The 18,588-nt window shown below is 56.9% G+C and overlaps 3 protein-coding genes across 4 annotated transcripts; 2 read left to right on the top strand and 1 right to left on the bottom strand.

Moving 5' to 3' along the window:
- Positions 1–1,407: 1,407 nt before the first annotated feature.
- On the top strand, positions 1,408–11,255 carry MFRP (membrane frizzled-related protein). The gene is made up of 14 exons (XM_032167702.2): positions 1,408–1,431; positions 6,212–6,297; positions 6,381–6,483; positions 6,594–6,707; positions 6,825–6,980; positions 7,121–7,334; positions 7,751–7,881; positions 8,009–8,134; positions 8,377–8,453; positions 8,804–8,952; positions 9,763–9,893; positions 10,039–10,170; positions 10,752–10,879; positions 10,965–11,255. The coding sequence occupies exons 2-14, from the start codon at positions 6,244–6,246 to the stop codon at positions 11,187–11,189; spliced, it is 1,740 nt and encodes a 579-aa protein (XP_032023593.1). The 5' UTR covers positions 1,408–1,431; positions 6,212–6,243; the 3' UTR covers positions 11,190–11,255.
- A 2-nt stretch (positions 11,256–11,257) lies between these two features.
- C1QTNF5 (C1q and TNF related 5) lies at positions 11,258–13,834 on the top strand. Of its 2 annotated transcripts, XM_032167703.1 has the most exons (3): positions 11,258–12,064; positions 12,318–12,574; positions 12,931–13,834. In XM_032167703.1, the coding sequence occupies exons 2-3, from the start codon at positions 12,361–12,363 to the stop codon at positions 13,446–13,448; spliced, it is 732 nt and encodes a 243-aa protein (XP_032023594.1). In that variant the 5' UTR covers positions 11,258–12,064; positions 12,318–12,360; the 3' UTR covers positions 13,449–13,834. The 2 variants fall into 2 exon arrangements, with proteins under 2 accessions (XP_032023594.1, XP_032023595.1); XM_032167704.2 differs by lacking the exon at positions 11,258–12,064 and having other exon boundaries at positions 12,155–12,574; positions 12,931–13,828.
- Positions 13,835–15,477: 1,643 nt separating this feature from the next.
- Positions 15,478–18,253, bottom strand: RNF26 (ring finger protein 26). Its single transcript, XM_032167701.2, has one exon. The coding sequence runs from the start codon at positions 17,672–17,674 to the stop codon at positions 16,373–16,375; it is 1,302 nt and encodes a 433-aa protein (XP_032023592.1). The 5' UTR covers positions 17,675–18,253; the 3' UTR covers positions 15,478–16,372.
- Between the last annotated feature and the right edge of the window lie 335 nt (positions 18,254–18,588).

The raw sequence follows: 18,588 nt of genomic DNA, 5'->3' as shown, positions 1-18,588 counted from the left end.
TATTTTTTTAAGACGGAGTCTCACTGTGTCACCCAGGGTGAGAGTACAGTCGCGGGATCTCGGCTCACTGCAACCTCCACTTCCCGGGTTCAAGCGATTCTCATGCCTCAGCCTCCCGAGTAGCTGGGATTACAGGTATGCACCACCATGCCCAACTAATTTTGTATTTTTAGTAGAGACAGGGTTTCTCCATGTTGGCCAGGCTGGTCTCGAACTCCTGACCTCAGGTGATCCACCCGCCTTGACCTCCCAAACTGCTGGGATTACAGACATAAGCCACCATGCCCGGCCTCTATAAAGCTTTAGAGTTAGATCATAGAGATCACCTTGTCCATGATCTCGATTTGGCAGTGAGGATACTGAGCCCTAGAGAAGGCTTGCTCAAGGCCACATAGCATGTCAGGAGCAGAGACAGGATGGAACCTGAGTATCTTGACTCCCTACCAAGTTCTCTTTCCATCTGGTACTCTGCCTTTAGTTTGAATAATTGCCAGCATTTTGCAGGACTTTCTGCAGCAAATTTTCCAACCCTGCATCTGTTAGGAACGGAGCCAAACAGCAGTGTGACATTCACACATACCCAACAGCAAAACCACCATGATCTGCCTCCTCCCTGGATCCTAGTAGGTCTGCCTGAGCTGGACACCTCTGAGGGTCCCCATCCTTCATTGCTCTATGAGCAGAAACAAGCACCTGTGCAGGATGCAAGAGGCAGCAGAAAGAGACTAGCATTCACAGCCCAAGCAAGTTACTTAATCTCTCTGAGCCTCAATTTCCTCATCTGTAATCTGAGCATAACATTACCTATTCAGAGTTGTGAGTGCCAGTTAAGAAAAAGTGTCTGGCCAGGCACGGTGGCTCATGCCTGTAATTCCAACACTTTGGGAGGCCAAGATGGGCAGATAACTTTAGCCCAGGAGTTTGAAACCAACCTGGGTAACATGGTGAAACCCTGTCTCTACAAAAAGTACAAAAATTAGCCAGACATAGCACCATGCACCTGTAGTCCCAGCCACTTGGGAGGCTGAGGTGGAAGGATCAATTTACCAGGAGGTTGAGGCTGTAGTGAACCATGGTAACACCAGTGCAGTCTAGCCTAAGCGACAGAACAAGACCCTGTCACACACACACACACACACACACACACACGAAGGAAGGGGGGAGAGCGAGAGAGAGGAAAGGAAAGGGAGAAAGGAAAGCGAAAAAGGAAAAAGGAGAGGAGAGAGGAGGGCAGGGGAGGAGGGAGGAGGGGAGGGAAGGAGAGAGGAGGGCAGGAGAGGGGAAGAGAGAGGAGGGCAGGGGAGGGGAGGGGATGGGATCGGTGGGTGTCTAGCACATAGTTGGTACTCAACAACTCAACAAACGTCCATTTCCCCCACTCAACTCCCATTTCCAGGACTACACCGTCAAAGCTCCATTGAGATTCTCATGGTAGGTGATCCTCAGCAAATTTTTTTTTTAAACCAACACTGTCCCTATTTAGCAAATATTTAATTCCTCTCATCTCTCTGGATGCTTCTATCTTCTTTTCCTGAACAATGCACTTGATGTATGTAAGTATAGCATTGCCCAAACTAAACAGAATGCCCATTAAATAGGGATTCCAAAATCAAGGAATTGGCTTTTCCAATTTCCTGATAATTGGGGGCATCTGCCTCTTGGAGGTAGTAATGGGATTGAGATGCTATCTCCCATGCTTCTAAAGACTAGGGAAGCCTATGGCTGAGGCAGGAGAATTGCTTGAGCCCAGGAGTTCGAGACCTGGCAACGTAGGGGTATCCCTTCTCTTCAAAATTAGTCAAGCATGGTGGTGCGCACATGTAGTCTCAGCCACTTGGGAGGCTTAGGTAGAAGGATTGCTTGAGCCTGGGAGGTGGAGGCTGCAGTGAGTTGTGATCACACTCCAGCCTGGGTGACAGAGCAAGACCCTGTCTCAAAAAAACAAAAACAAAAAAAAGTGGAAACCAGGACTCCAACAGCCCCAGCTCTGCAACCCAGCCCTGCCCCTGGGCAGCTGTACAACTTTGGGCAAAGGCACTTAACTTCCAGGAGCCTCGGTGGCATCCAGAAAATGAGAAGAAAACATCTACCTCCCTCCTCTTGCCGCCAGGGCTGGAATAAGGGTGACATGAGGTGATGAGCTGAGGGGTCTGCAGTGGATTTCACTCTCAGTGTGTTTTAGGTATGCCACTCCCCAACCCTGAGCTGGCCCTGGCTCCCCTCCTTTCCTCCAGAAACCCCTTCATAACACAGCCAGGTGCAGGAGTGCCTGTGCCCACAGAGTCCTGGGTGTAGTCGAGGATGGCCGTGGGTAACTGCAAAGCAGAGAGAAGCTTCCTTGTCTTCCAGGCCTCGCCTTGGCCTCCCTTCTGTTGTCTCCCCACTCACAGGAACAGTTCTGAGACCCAGTTGTGACCAAGCTCCTCAGGCCACAGTGCCAAGCCTCTCCTCCTTCCTGGAATTCCCTAACCAACCCCCAAGTTCTGCCTATTCAAATCCTTTTCAACCCTCAAACTTTAGACTAAAGGCTCATCTCTTCCAGGAAGTCCTCCTGCTGGCCCCATCAGAGGAAGTTATTGTTTCTTCGGTTTACACAGCATTTAATCTCCGGACTTACGGCCCAATAAACTGTCTTCATCTCTGTCCAGTGAACCACACTTCTCAAAAGACTCCCTTACATTCTTTCTTTCTTTTCTTTTTTTTTTTTTTTTTGAGACGGAATCTCGCTGTGTTGCCCATGCTAGAGTGCAGTGGTGCAATCTCGGCTCACTGCAACCTCCGCCTCCTGGGTTCAAGCAATTCTCCTGTCTCAGCCTCCCAAGTAGCCAGGACTACAGGCGTTCACCACCATGCCCAGCTAATTTTTGTATTTTTAGTAGAGATGGGGTTTTGCCATGTTGGCCAGGCTGGTCTTGAACTTCTGACCTCAGGTGATCCACCCACCTCAGCCTCCCAAAGTGCTGGGATTACAGGCGTGAGCCACCGCACCCGGCTGACCCCCTTACATTCTTTTTTCTTTTTCTTTTTTTTTTTTGAGATGGAGTCTTGCTCTGTCACCCAGGCTGGAGTGCAGTGACACGATCTCGGCTCACTGCAAACTCCGCCTCCCAGGTTCGTGCGATTCTCCTGCCTCAGCCTCCCAAGTAGCTGAGACTACAGGTGCCCACCACCACCCCTGGCTAACTTTTTTGTATTTTTAGTAGAGATGGGTTTTCACGGTGTTAGCCAGGATGGTCTCGATCTCCTGACCTCGTGATCCACCCGCCTTGGCCTCCCAAAGTGCTGGGATTACAGGCATGAGCCACCATGCCCGACCTCCCTTACATTCTTAAAAATCATGGAGAACCCCAAAGACCTTTGCTTTATGTGAGTTCTATTAATATTTACCAAATTAATATTAAAGCCGAGAGAAATTTAAGTATTTTCTTACTAATTTTTAAACAATAAATTTTAACATAATAAACCCTTTACAAGCTAAAATAAGATGGAGTCTTGCTCTGTCGCCCAAGCTGGAGTGCAGTGGCGCGACCTCGGCTCACTGCAAGTTCCGCCTCCCGAGTTCAGGCCATTCTCGGGCCTTAGCCTCCTGAGGAGCTAGGACTACAAGCACCCACCACCACACCTGGCTAATTTGTTTTGTACTTTTAGTAGAGACAGGGTTTCACCATGTTAGCCAGGATGGTCTTGATCTCCTGACCTCATGATCCGCCCACCTCGGCCTCCCAAAGTGCTGGGATTACAGGCGTGAGCCACCGTGCCTGGCCAATAATTTTTTTAAACCATATAATCCCAGCACTTTGGGAGGCTGAGGTAGGAGGATTACTTGAGTCCAGGAGTTTGAGACCAGCCTGGCCAACATAGTGAGACCCCATCTGTACTAAAACTGTAAATTAAAAAATTTTTTTAAAAATTTTTTTAAAAACCTCCTATATTTTCTGAAACAAAAAAAAAATTAGTAAGAATGGGCCGGGCGCGGTGGCTCACACCTGTAATCCTGGCACTTTGGGAGGCTGAGGCGGGTGGATCACCTGATGTCAGGAGTTCGAGACCAGCCTGACCAACGTGGAGAAACCCTGTCTCTACTAAAAATACAAAATTAGCTGGGCGTGGTGGCACACGCCTGTAATCCCAGCTGCTCAGGAGGCTGAGGTGGGAGAATCGCTTGAACCCGGGGGGTGGAGGTTGTGGTGAGCTGAGATCTCGCCATTGCACTCCAGCCTGGGCAAAAAGAGCGAAATTCCATCTCAAAAAAAAAAAAAAATTAGTAAGAATAGCAGCGTGGTTTTACATTTGTGCAAATCTCTTTAGCATCTGGCTTAATAGAAGGCAGCTGGACTCACGTCTCCTTCAGCATTCAACCCGATGTCATATCACATGTCACGGAGCGTCTGGAAAACATGAATGAGTATGAAAAAGGCATATCATGTCTTAGTGTTATTATGAGCCTAGTTCTAAGCTCTCAAGCCCTCTAAAAAAAGGCCCCGGGCCCCATTTTGAGAACTGTTACAGCAGAGCAGGGGGTCCTTGAGACGAGGGCACCTTGTCTCAGTCGGCTCCATGAGCCCAGTGCCCAGCCAGACCCCGGTACAGCAGCCTCTCTCTCAATGATCACAGCGAACGAGCAGCTTCAGAGGAGCAGACCCAAGGGCGTGGCTCTCCCAGCTCATCATCCTCAAAGCTCAGCGCAGGGCCACTCTGTCCATGAAGCTGCCCCTGTGGCCAGGCTCTTAACATACAGTGTGGCAGGAATCCTGCTCTGTCTTGATCCAGCCAGAATGAGAAGTACTTTGTGGTCAGGGACTGTCTGATCCTCTCCAAGAGCACCTGTCCCTACAGCTCCCAAAAAGTCTCTTCCCTAAAGACCAAGTACCATTAGACTTCCAAGCGTCCAGGAAACAGCTTGACCCCCTAGACAAAAGCAAACTAAGGCCCTCCAGGGACGAATGGAGAAAAACTTGTGGGTGGAGGCATCTCCTTTCCTGAGTGCAAGGAGGGCAGCCCATCCTCTTTGCTTCCATCCCCAAGGGGATCCTCACTGTACCCCTGTGTCACTCTGATCCCTCTGCTCCCACAGCATGCCTCAGCCCCAATGTTGGGTGAAAGAGGTACATCATAGAAAACGTGAGCCTAAGATCAATCCAGTCCTAGGCTCAACTCTCATCTCTGTATCTTACCAGCTGTGTGACCCTGGGAAAGTGACATAACCTCTCAGAGCCCAGCACCAGCATCTGTACAACGGTGACGCTACCTCATAGTTATGAAAGGAGAGAAACTGCATGTAGCCCTCTTGCCCAGACATTCTACAAATAGTAGCCAGAAATATGAGGCTCTCTCCTCACTTCCCTCCCTACCAAACTCTCAGCCTAAGCATGGCTAACACAAAACAGATTACCAATCTCTTTCCTTTCTCCCTGAGGACAGCAGGGCTAGGCTGGGATTTTCCAAGAGGACTTCGCCCATGGAGAAACAGGCATGAAGTAATCTTGTTTACAGGGTGTAGGTTTCCTACTGTGCAACAGCCCTGATGGCTAGACTCCACACCCCAACCCTCCCCAAGACCTGGACACCTTCTCCCGCTTCCCTGTCCTTTCTCCTGCGGGCTTAGGGTTCCCAGGAATGAGCAGCCAGTCCCCCCGCTCACACCATGTTCTTCTCTCCTTGTCCTAGTCACACCGGTGATCTACCAGGGCCCTTCCAAAGACCCGGCCTGGCCAATACCCCTGTCACCCTGGTGGGGAGGAAAGGTGGGCAGCTGGCTTTGTCCACCCCCTCCATCCTGCTTCTTTCTCAGACCACCCAAGGCTCCCTTCTGCCTGCAACTTCTCTCCCCTCCCAGCGACCCCCCAAGTGCTCACTCAGTGCCTCGGGTGATGGGGATGGAGAGCTCCCCTCGTCACTTAGTTTCCTCTGCTGGGTGTTCTCAGCCACCGCCTGTGCCTTTAAGAACTGCCACCCTGTGCCAGGGGCTTGACCTCAGCATCCTCAGCTGAGTTGGATTAAGGGACCATTTCGTGCCTTTGTGAATTCCTCCTGGCTGCCATCCCTTCTCCCACACAGAGACAGAGTAGCCCATAGGCCAAACCACTCTACCAAGGACAGCCCAAAAGCTGGTCTAGCCTGGCAGCCTTTTCCCTTGGGTAGTAGAGGCTGCCCCTTTGATAGGGAGTTTGTGATCAGAGAGTGGGCCCTTGGGGGTTTTGGACTGTCACAGGGACTCCAGAAAGCCATGCAGAGCCTTGGGCCATGAAGGACTACTCAGATGTCATCCTCTGCGTGGAGGCAACAGAATCGAGCAAGGTAAGGGCCACATAGAATCGTGCTCCTAAGACCCAGCACCAGTGGTCACTGCTGCCGTCAGCCCTCAAGTCTCTTCCTTCCAGACCGAGTTCTGCAATCCTGCCTTCGAGCCTGAGTCTGGGCCACCCTGCCTTCCCCCAGTCTTCCCAGAGGATGCCAGCTACAGCATCCCAGCTCCCTGGCACGGTAACCATCCCAGGGGTAACCTGGGGGAGGACAGAGAGGCCCAGGAGCCAAGACAGCATGAGGAATGCCCAACAGAAGGAGCTTTCAAAACCCCACCTGCCAACCCACAGGTCGGCGTCCTCGAGGGCTACGGCCAGACTGCCGCTTCTCCTGGCTCTGTGTCCTCCTGCTCTCCAGCCTGCTGCTCCTGCTGCTCGGGCTGCTGGTGGCCATCATCCTGGCCCGTAAGTACCCAGGGACAGCTTGAAAGGAGGGCTTTGGAATGAAACTCCATGAGCCGCTCTCCCAGCCTCCCAGGACCCCCCTCCTCTGAACACCACCCTCCATCTTCTCGCCTCCAGAGCTGCAGGCTGCACCCCCATCTGGGGCCTCCCATAGCCCACTGCCTGCCGGAGGCCTTACCATGACCACCACCACCCCCACCATCACCACCTCTCAGGCAGCTGGGACCCCTAAAGGGCAACAGGAGTCAAGCGTGAGCCCCTCCCCACAGTCCAGTGAGTACTCGGGGCAGATCTTCCAGGAGAAGGGCCCAAGGTGATGGGGTGGGGTTGAGGGGAGGGTGAGGAAGAGGCACCTTGGAGAATAAAGGACCTCGCTCCTTTTGACCTCTGAACTCTAACCTTCATCTCTGCAGCCTGTGGAGGCCTCCTCTCTGGCCCAAGGGGCTTCTTCAGCAGCCCTAACTACCCAGACCCTTACCCCCCCAATGCCCACTGCGTGTGGCATATCCAGGTGGCCACAGACCACGCAATACAGCTCAAGATCGAAGCCCTCAGCATAGAGAGTGTGGCCTCTTGCCTTTTTGATCGCTTGGAAATCTCCCCTGAGCCTGAAGGCCCCCTCCTCAGGTAGGTCCCTCTGTCCCCATGACATCCCACCGTGTCCTGAACCACTATCTAAAGAGCGGAATCAGGGAGTGGCAGGTGAAAGGGAATAACCAAAGAAGAACCTGAGAGACTAGACCTCTGGGCCCAGCGGTGCCACTACCTTCCTGTGTGCCGTGAGGAAGATCACTTCCCCTCTCCGACCTGTTTCCTAGTCTGTGTCATGGATCTCCTGCCTATCTCCCCATGACTAAATGCCACAAGGATAAACGTGCAGGTGCCAGGAAGGTCAGAGCTCCCTGGGACATCAGAGGAGCCTTTTTGACCACATGGTCACCAGTTTGGGGTTTGAGAAAATAGGACTGCAAGGCCCAGGCAAGCTCCTCTCCGGCTGGCCCTGCTCTTAGAGCCTCCATCACCCCCAACCTGGCTTCTTGCAGGGTTTGTGGAAGGGTGCCTCCCCCCACGCTCAACACCAATGCCAGCCACCTCCTGGTGGTCTTCATCTCAGACAGCAGTGTGGAAGGATTTGGTTTCCATGCCTGGTACCAGGCTGTGGCCCCTGGGCATGGTGAGTATGTTCCCACCATGTCCCCAGCTGCCTGTTGAGTGTCCACTTTCTTCCCCTCCACCCACTCCCAGCCCTGTCAAAGGGGTGGAGACTCCGGGCCTCCCTGACTCCTGGTGCCCACATCCAGGGAGCTGTGCCCATGATGAGTTCCGCTGTGACCAGCTCATCTGTCTGCTACCTGACTCAGTGTGTGATGGTTTTGCCAACTGTGCTGACGGCAGTGATGAGACCAATTGCAGTGCCAAGTTCTCGGGTACGGGCCAGGCATGGGGGGGTCCTCTCTTCAGGTGTCGGATCTGGGTTCAAGTTGGGCTCCCCAGCTCTGGTCCAGCCTCAAACCAGGGCCTCCGCCAGCATTTCCTGCTCAGTCATTCTTTGGCCCAGAACATGTTTCCCATGGGCATGGCCAAAACTCTTGCTCTGCAATCACTGCCAACCCTATTGGATGGAGGCACAGATCCTCACAAACTCATGAGCCCTTCCACCTCTCTACAGGGTGTGGGGGGAATCTGACTGGGCTCCAGGGCACTTTCTCTACTCCCAACTACCTGCAGCAGTACCCTCACCAACAGGTAAGCGCAGTGCTCCATGCAGAGAGGGAGGGGCACACACGGAAGCACCTGAGCCCCCAAGTCAGTGTAATGGGAACGGCATGGTAGACACTACCTTCTACTTGGGAAGGTCAGAGATCAAGCAGACGGGGGATGGGGCAATATTATTAAGTGCCTGATGTGTACCCAGATGTTCCCACACTGGGTCAACTCACCTCTGAAACCAGGTAAATTAAAGGCCCTTAAGAGCCACCAATGATGAAAGCGCCACCCCACCCCCCAGCCAGCAGTGGGGGAAGAGGACCCTTCTGGGTGCCCAGGATGAGACAGGAGAAGGGGCCATTAATTGCTCCACCTGTGCCCTCCCCCAGCTCTGCACCTGGCATATCTCGGTGCCTGCCGGACACAGCATAGAACTACAGTTCCACAACTTCAGCCTGGAGGCTCAGGACGAGTGCAAGTTTGACTACGTGGAGGTGTATGAGGCCAGCAGCTCAGGCGCCTTCAGCCTCCTGGGCAGGTACAGGAGCCAGGGAAGAGCCACAGATAACTCCATCCTCACTGTCTGCCACCCCCGGCTTCCATGTCGGCCCAGCACATTTCCCCAGCTTCATTTTCTTCTGCTACTCCAGGCCGGGGGGGTCTCTTCACCATCACCCTAAAGACAGCTCTCACCTCAAAACCTTCACCCCGCACTCTATCTGTCCCCAGGAGGTCCTTCCCCAAACCTCTCCCTGCCCCAGTTCCTCCCCACTGGCAGGGGCCACTTCCACCTCCCCTACAAACCCTCATTGATTTTTCTTTTTCTTCTTTTTTTGAGGCAGGGTCTCACTTTGTCGCCCAGGCGGGAGTGCAGTAGCGCCATCATCGCTCACTGCTGCCTCGACCTCCCAGGTTCGAGCGCTCCTTCCACCTCAGCCTCCTAAGTAGCTGGAATCACAGGCACATGCCACTACACCCAGATAATTTATTTTTTTAATTTTTTTGCAAAGACAAGGTCTCACTATATCGCCCAGGCTGGTTTCAAAGTCCTGGGCTCAAGTGATCCTCCCATCTCAGCCTCCCAAAATGCTGGGATTACAGGTGTGAGCCACAATGCCAGGCTGCTTCGCTGATTTTTCCCCATCTCGAAGGGGCTCAAGTTCAAGCAGTTTGTTTAATGCTTTGCCTGCTGAATATGTGTGTCTTCCTCACCAGACCCTAACCCTGTGTCTCCCATCACTTTTGGCATCATCCAGGGCTCCCAGCTCAGAGCCAGGCCTGTGGGAGGCTGCGGTGCCCCCTCAGTCAGCCAGGGCTGGTGCCCAGAATAGCTGTCTGCTTTGGGCAGGTTCTGTGGAGCAGAGCCACCCCCCAACCTCGTCTCCTCGCACCATGAGCTGGCTGTGCTCTTTAGGACAGATCATGGCATCAGCAGTGGAGGCTTCTCAGCCACCTACCTGGCCTTCAATGCCACGGAGAGTAGGTGCCCCTGGGCAAGTGGGTGTGGGCAGTAGAGGCACCTCCAGGGGGACACAGAAGGGCTCTGGACCCTGGTCGGGACACTCTGGGGGTACTGGGGGTGTAGGTATGTCCCCACGCACTGCCATGCCCCTTGTGCCTGCAGACCCCTGTGGGCCCAGTGAGCTCTCCTGCCAAGCAGGAGGGTGTAAGGGTGTGCAGTGGATGTGTGACATGTGGAGAGACTGCACCGATGGCAGCGATGACAACTGCAGCGGCCCCTTGTTCCCACCCCCAGGTGAGAAGCCTGCCCCTGGGGACCCTGAGCAGGCTGGGTGCCCACCATCCCATCCCATCCTCCCTGAGGGGGCGGGGCCAGCTGGCCTCACCATCCTGACTCTGGGACCACTTCGAAGAGTCCTGGAAGACACTCGGTTGGTGGTGGCAATGGTACTGAGTGTCACCCCAAGGGAAATGGGAATCTGGGAATCAGTGGTGGGGCTTCAAGAACCAGTCCCTTCTGTCACCCAGAGCCCCTTTCCACAGCCCACCCCAAAGATGAAGGCATCCTCTTAAACAGAGCAGGGGGTTTCTTCCAGATGCCCAAGTGGTCCCTGCAAATGGGGGTGCCCCATGTTCCCTGAGATCAAAGACGTGCCTGCGTGATGCCCAGGGCTGGCAAGCGATGCTGGAGCAGGCTCTCAGGGATGGCAGGGATCCTCAGAGTGTGTATAGCCTCTCTCCTTGTTATCCTCTTGCTTCCTCACAACCACCCCCATTGGACCCATGTACACACAGGACCGAGAGATTCGGTGACTTGCCACAGGCCACACAGCCAGTGAGCAGTCCCCACAGTGGCCCTCCCCTCCACCCCTGCAGAGCTGGCCTGTGAGCCTGTCCAGGTGGAGATGTGCCTCGGTCTGAGCTACAACACCACGGCCTTCCCTAACATCTGGGTGGGCATGACCACCCAGGAGGAGGTGGTAGAGGTCCTCAGCGGTTACAAGGTCTTCTGGGTGGAGGGAAGGAGGGTGGGCCTGGGAGGGGAGAGAGCCTGGGAGCAGGTGCCTGAAGGCCGCTCTCCCTCCACAGAGCCTGACAAGCCTGCCCTGCTACCAGAATTTCCGGAGGCTCCTGTGTGGGCTGCTGGTGCCCCATTGCACCCCACTAGGCAGTGTTCTGCCCCCTTGCCGCTCTGTCTGCCAGGAAGCAGAGCACCAGTGCCAGTCTGGCCTGGCACTACTGGGCACCCCCTGGCCCTTCAACTGCAACAGGCTGCCAGAGGCAGCTGGCCTGGAAGCTTGTGCTCAGCCCTGACCCTGAAGCCGGCCCCTGCCCTCTTCCTGCCCATCCTCTTTTGCCGGTCAGGGCTGGCACACAGGGGAGCAAAGGAAGGGGAACCAGCAGGGTCTCTACCCATCCTTCTCTGGGGCTCCCAGGGAGGGGGAAGAGAAGTCCTCAGCTGGGGCTCATGGGACCCTACCACCCTCCCTGCTCCTTCCTGTCCCTTTGCTGGTCCCAGGCTGCTGACTGGCCCCACACTGTGCCACTGGACAATCGAGACCGCTTCCCATCCAGGCCTCTGACCCAGACTTCCCGCCTTCTGCCTCTTCCCCTTTCTGCTTTTTCAGCTTCTCCATTGCCTGCCTTCTGACCGTTTCCTTGATTCCACAAAAGCGTACCGAGCATCTACTCATGTGGCAGGCCCTGTCCTAGGCCCTAGGGATCCAACTGGCTGTCTACCTCTAGAACTCTCCACCCTCATCTCTCTGCGTATTTCTCCCTGAAATGGGGTCTGGTCCTTGGTCTCTGCCACTGCTCCGCCTCTCCTCTGGGCCTGGGAACAGGAGGTGCCCTGTGTGTCAGTCTCTCGAAGTTCTGCCTCTCTGTGCCCGGCTCAAGTCTGTCTCCCCCTCCTTTCTCCCCCCAAACTTTGGCCGGCCGCCGGGCGACACCACGAGTTATTTCCCAGCTATTTCCCGGTCCGGGAGCTCTTGGCCCCTGAACAACTGGTTTCCTCTTGGAGTCTGGGAGGAGGAAAGCGGAGCCGGCAGGGAGCGAACCAGGACTGGGGTGACGGCAGGGCAGGGGGCGCCTGGCCGGGGAGAAGCGCGGGGTCTGGAGCACCACCAACTGGAGGGTCCGGAGTAGAGAGCGCCCTGAAGGAGGCCATCGGGGAGCCGGGAGTGGGGGTGAGGCTGGCGGAGGAGGGGAAAGGGGCTGGGGAGGGGACTGTGGGAAAGGCTGGCGCGGGCCAGCGGTGAGAGGGAGGGCTGGCCGCTCCCACCCTCTCTCGCCTGCCTGCGCTCTCCGGGTGCTCGGCCCTGCGAGCGCTCAGCCTCAGGGCACGGCAGTGGGGTGGGGACCGACTGGGCCGCGCCGGGGTGGGGAGCGACGCAGGTCCCAGGATTCTGGGTCCCGACTCCAGTCCTGCCTGGTCCACAGACTGCGAGAGGACCCCGGCGTCCGGGCTCCCGGTGCCAGCGCTATGAGGCGGCTCCTCGTCCTTCTGCTCCTGGGCCTGGCGGCCGGCTCGCCCCCACTGGACGACAACAAGATTCCCAGCCTGTGCCCGGGGCACCCCGGCCTTCCAGGCACGCCGGGCCACCATGGCAGCCAGGGCTTGCCGGGCCGCGATGGCCGCGACGGCCGCGACGGCGCGCCCGGGGCTCCGGGAGAGAAAGGCGAGGGCGGGAGGCCGGGTAAGAAGGCACCGCCGCGGCTGTCGGTGGCGATGTCCGAGCAGTCGGTGGCGATGTCCGAGCAGGCGGGGCCGCAGCTCCAGTTCCCGGTGCCCGGGACTCCGGGCTCCCGCCAGGGGGCGCCACTCCCCGCGCTTTGCAGCCCTGAGCGGGGGAGGGGCCCAGGCGGCGGGAGCCCCCTTGGCCAGCCCCCCAGATCTGCCCTGCGGGAAGGGGTGGAGGAGGTACCCGTGCGGGAGGAGGCGCTGGCCGAAGCTCAGGCAGGGGCGGGGAGGGGTACGGTGACCTTAGAGTCGCCGCCCCGCTGCGGGCTGAGCCGCCGCTACTCTCACCCTGCCGCCCCTCTTACCCCGCAGGACTGCCGGGACCTCGAGGGGAGCCCGGGCCGCGAGGAGAGGCGGGACCCGTGGGGCCCACCGGGCCTGCCGGGGAGTGCTCGGTGCCTCCGCGATCCGCCTTCAGCGCCAAGCGCTCCGAGAGCCGGGTGCCTCCGCCGTCTGACGCACCCTTGCCCTTCGACCGCGTGCTGGTGAACGAGCAGGGACATTACGACGCCGTCACCGGCAAGTTCACCTGCCAGGTGCCTGGGGTCTACTACTTCGCCGTCCATGCCACCGTCTACCGGGCCAGCCTGCAGTTTGATCTGGTGAAGAATGGCGAATCCATTGCCTCTTTCTTCCAGTTTTTTGGGGGGTGGCCCAAGCCAGCCTCGCTCTCGGGGGGCGCCATGGTGAGGCTGGAGCCTGAGGACCAAGTGTGGGTGCAGGTGGGTGTGGGTGACTACATTGGCATCTATGCCAGCATCAAGACAGACAGCACTTTCTCCGGATTTCTGGTGTACTCTGACTGGCACAGCTCCCCAGTCTTCGCTTAGTGCCCACTGCAAAGTGAGCTCATGCTCTCACTCCTAGGAGGGTGTGATGCTGACAACCAGGTCATCCAGGAGGGCTGGCCCCCCTGGAATATTGTGAATGACTAGGGAGGTGGGGTAGGGGCCTCTCCGTCCTGCTGCTGCCAAGGAATGGGGACAGTGGCTGTCTGCGATCAGGTCTGGCAGCATGGGGCAGTGGCTGGATTTCTGCCCAAGACCAGAGGAGTGTGCTGTGCTAGCAAGTGTGAGTCCCCCAGTTGCTCTGGTCCAGCATCCCACGGTGGGGTGCTCTGTTCCTGGTCCTCTGCTTCTCTGGATCCTCCTCAACCCCTCCTGCTCCTGGGGCCGGCCCTTTTCTCAGAGATCACTCAATAAATCTAAGAACCCTCCTACCGGCGCCAGCCTTTCTTCTTTAGTGGTGGGGGTTCCCTGTTTCTGGGATCATGGTGTGGAGGGGGTGCTCAGGCAGAAGGGAGGGTTCTTGGATGAAATAGATATGGGGCAGATATACAGGAAGCCGGCCCAGGGGAATGAGAGGCTGCTCCACAGAGCCGCCACCTAGGTTGTGAATGGGAGTGTCTGACAGCGGGATGCCCTCCTGGTGTGGGGCTCCAGCCACCCTTGGGAAAGGGGGCACCTTTTTCTAATTCAAAGATGCCAACTGAACCAAGTAGGGGCTGCCTGCGCCACACATACCCCTGCCCTGATCCAACAAAAAAGAGCCGAGGACTTTCGTCCATGGCTGCTCTGGCTGCTTGCCTGCCCCGGCTGCTTGCCTGCCCCAGATGACTGGAAAGCTACTGCTCTGTAACTCGAGTGAGTGGCGTCCCCGGGCGTCTAGAGATAAGTCGTTTCTGAGATGACCACAAGGGGGTGCCCTGGCCCCAGAATGCCGCAAGGATCCTGGGTAGCTTGAGCTCCTGACTATGGGGGGTGAGGGGGAGGAGGGGTATTGAGGTCGGCCAAAGGAATTCCAGATGCGGATGGAAGAAAAGGGGGGGGTCCTTTACTCCCAACTCAGGAAGTTTATCTTCTATCATAAAATGTTTATCTCCACATTAAACAGAGACTGGAAGGAGCCAGGCCTCCCCTTGCTCAGCTGCCTGTCCCAGATTGAGGGAAGGAAAGAGCAAGTGCCAAGCCCTCTCAGTTCTGAGGTGGAGATGAGGAGCCCTCCCCCACGGTGCTGGGCATAGCCTGGGTGGGCCGAGCCACTGTGTCTGAGGCTAGCCACAAAGCCCCTCAAGGCTCCCCCCACTCTTGGGGCCCACCCCCAACCCAATGACTAACAAACCAGGACTGCCCAGCCCCATCTGCACAGCCTCAACCCAAAGAAGCGGGGGGCCTCCTCAGAGTTTCTTTCTGAGCTACCAGCACCCCCTTCCTGAAGGCAGTCCCAGGCACTGTGGTCCCAGACAGAACATACAATTATGGGGGAGTGCCCCTGCTCTTCTGCTGGTCATGTGAGGGCAGATACGGCCAATGGGGACTGAGCCCCAAATGTGAGCTAGAGACAGGCCTTAGGCAGCCTCCACCAGGAGGTCCTGCAGCCACACTCCAGCCCAGCCCTGCACCAGACCCCCATGCCAAGACACACAGAGACACACACCAGCTCCTCCTGGGATCCGAGGGTAGACTGGACTCCAGGCAGCAGGAACCCCATGCTCCCTCCCAGGAAGACTGGCCCGGAGGAGGAGCTGGGAAGGTTGACTCAAGGGGTGAGATGGTTCACATTCCTCTCTACAAGGGCTTAATTTGGGAAAAAATAGAAAAAATACAGAAGGCTTTCCGAAAGCCATGTGTGCAAGAGGGGACAAATCAGAAGGGATGAGCTCACAGAGCCATGCCTGGCATGCACTCTCCCCATGACATAGTCTTCCCAGCCTAGCTTGGCTCCTTCCCTGCTCCCCCACTAAAGCCCAGGTACTCCCACAGCCCACACTTCTGACTCTGGCAGGGCTGAAGGACCCTGATGCAGGGTCTGTTGCCTTGACCGACTGCTCCCTTGCAGGGATGCACACAGAGACTGTCAGAGCTGTCAAGAGAACTTTATTCATTGGAAACTGGGCCAGAGACCCCTCAGGAAGCTGCAAGCCCCTGGGCCCTGGCGCCTTCTGTATTTGGACCCTAGTGAAATGTGCACAGTCTGCCCTCTCCAATGCCAGGGAGAGACAGAGAGGAATGCCATTTTTCTGTGTGATGTGGGAGTGAAAGGGGAATGAGCAGAAATCCGGTTATCCCTCCTGAGACTCCCAGTGAGCTGGTGTGCCAGAGGGCACGTGGCCCCAAAGTCAGGTGCAGAGGCATCCCCCATGCCAGGGGTAAACTCCTGAGCCCAGCTTTTGCATCAGGTTGGGAGGGAGCCTCATCAGACAATGACAGGCAGAGGTGGCTCTGAGGGCACCCGAGAGATACTAACCCCAAAGCCTACCAGGGCACAGGGGCTCTGGCTGAACACAAAGGTTCAAGATCATCCAAAGGCCCCTGAGTTGCCAAAACACCCAAATGACACTGATGTGTTGTGGCCACAAAAGCTGGGGAGGAAATGTGAAGGAGGCAGGAAAAGGACTTACAGATCTCCAACAGAAAAACCAGAAGCAGACAGGGGTAACCCCAGAGGCATCTGGGCGGGCCCTGGGCAGGCTGGAGGAGAGCCCACAGCAGTCTCAGGGCCCTTGCATAGTGACATACTCACCACCCTCAGCATCGAAGGGACCCACTGGGTAAGAAGAAGCTATGTTATCCTGCCCCCACCCAGATCATAGTCTTCCATCTCAATGTCCTGGATGTATGGTTTGGAGGCTTGGCGGAATGGCCACAGGGGTAGGAGGGGATTCAGACCAGGACCCGGAGATGAGGTGTTAATGCTGTCCTAGCGTGAATGCCTGCGTGGAGCATGGAGGGGTGGGCAGGCAGGGAAGGAGTCTTCAGAGGTAGACATTGAGGGTCTGCAGGATGCCCCTGCGGCAGAGCGGACAGTTGCGGTGGTAGACGGGGTGGCGCATCAGGATTTCAGTGCAGGCCTGGCACAGGCACAGATGTCGGCAGGGCAGGAGCAATACCGTCTTGCTCTGGTCCTGGCAGATGACACACTTCTTCCGCTCCTCTTGCTCCTTCAGCAACTTCCACGGGTCTTGCCCACCTGGAGGCTCCTCCTCGTTGAGCCTCTCTCGGCCTCTGGCAGGTGTTGCTCTGATGGTCCTGGCCTCCTCCTCTTCTGCCTCTGATCTGCGCCCCGCTTCAAGAAGAGTGTCCTGTCTCCGGGTCCTAACTGAGAACACCCTCATAGGGTCACCCTGGGGGGCTCCAGGTGCCCCTCCCCGGTTTGGCCAACTTGCCAGCTGCAGGCTGCGGCTCCAGACTCGGCGCCAGGCCTCCGAGCCCAGTGCTAGGCGAGAGAGCCGCATGACATCCTCTCGAAGACGGTGGTAGGATGGCCGGGCATGGAGCTGGCTGAGTGCCTGGGTAGCCAGCCTCAGGGTGAAGTCCGGATGCAACACAGTCACCGTCACTGCCAGCACGAAAGCTAGCAACACCAGGCCAGTGAGATTGACAAGCACAAAGCTGGCCAGGAGGCGGGCAGCTGAGGCCAGCAGCTCCAGGGCTAGTTGGCAGGGTGTCCAAAGGAGGATGGCCATGGCCACAGCACTGCTGGAAATGTGGGCTAGGAAGGCAGCCACTACGTCCGTCATCCTCCACAGAGGCCCGGTCACTGCATCCCACAGGGCCAGCACCAGGGAAAAGAGGTTCTGAGTGCCGATGAGGCAGATGTTGACCAGGCTGTTGATCACATAAGCCACCAGGCTCATGGCAATGGCACAGATGTCACAGGCCTGGCGCAGCAAAGCATGGCCATTGGAGACCACATTGAGGATGCCCCGGTGCAGTATCTCCCTGCTCCGCAGGGCTCCATGAGAGGCCAAGTGCCCCAGGAGCTTTAGGCTCTCTAGGCCAGAGCAGCAGCTATAGAGCAGGGTACACAAGGCCTGCAAGCCCCCACACGTGAATCGGATCACGGCTTCAATCAAGGCCAGCAATGAAAGCAAGACTCCGCGGCCCAAGTGCAGAAGACTAGTCAGTACCGTGTGCGGCAGGTTGTAGACGAAGGCCAGGAGCCAGGCCAGGGAAGCCAGAAGGGAGGACACCAGCAGGAAGTTGAGGTCCAACACCAAGGTCAGCACGTCCAGCAACAGGCCCACCCCATTCACTACCAGGTACACTGCCTCCATGATAGGGCTGTGGAGGTTAGTCCAAAACAAAGTCTGACTCCTCCGTTGGGGGGTTGTCAAGGTTGTCAATATTTTAGGGGGTCTGGGATTAATTCGGAAGGAAAATGAGCAGTCTCCAACCCAGGGGGTACCCAGAATCTGAGGAAGAAGTGGGGAAGAGGGAAGTGGAGTCTTGGTAGAGGGAAAGGGGGCCAGGTGCCAGTCCAAGAGTCCAGGTTTTGAAGATGAGCTGTTGGGGAGGGAAGAGGCCAAACATCTCTAAAGCGAAGGCGAGCCCAGGCCGTAGGCGCGACCTCAGCTTTGGATGCCTGGTGTGGCGAACCACGGCCGGGAGGAGACGGGGAACGGATGGAATGGGATCGGATAGGATCGGGTCGCGTCGGGTCGGGCCGGGGCCGGGTGGGGTCGACGCAAGCTGGGCGCGGGCTCGCAGTCCAGCTACGCAGGTGCCCCTGTCCCCGCCCGGCCCCCGTCCTCCCGCTAGCGGCGCTTTGCACCCAAAAAGGGAGTGGGAGAGGCAGCCAGCTTCAGCAAACCCCAAGCGCAGCCCCTACTCCCCTGGGCGCCGCCATCTTGTGTGCAAAAGGGTGGAGCCAGAGGCGTGACGAGAAGGGAGGGACGACAAACTTCAGCCAATCGGTGAGGGCCATCCACAACAACGTCGATCACTCATTGGTCCGTTTGAATGGCGCCCGAACGTATTTACTTTCCAAAGGGAAGGAGCGGCGACAGATTAAATCCCCTTCCCCTTGACGCGGGGATTGGTTCGTTGACGGGCAGCGACGGAATATGCTCTCCTAGCCCCGCCCTCTAAAAGAGCAGGGCCTTAGACTCCCCTCAATTTGGGAGCTATTCTTTCTGCCGGCCTCTGAACGCGAGCTTTTTTTTTTTTTTTTTTGGCTTGGGTCGGAGGT

Source organism: Hylobates moloch, unplaced genomic scaffold (genome assembly GCF_009828535.3).
Source record: "Hylobates moloch isolate HMO894 unplaced genomic scaffold, HMol_V3 SCAFFOLD_11, whole genome shotgun sequence".
NCBI lineage: Eukaryota > Metazoa > Chordata > Mammalia > Primates > Hylobatidae > Hylobates > Hylobates moloch.
This window is presented reverse-complemented; position numbering and strand designations above follow the sequence as displayed.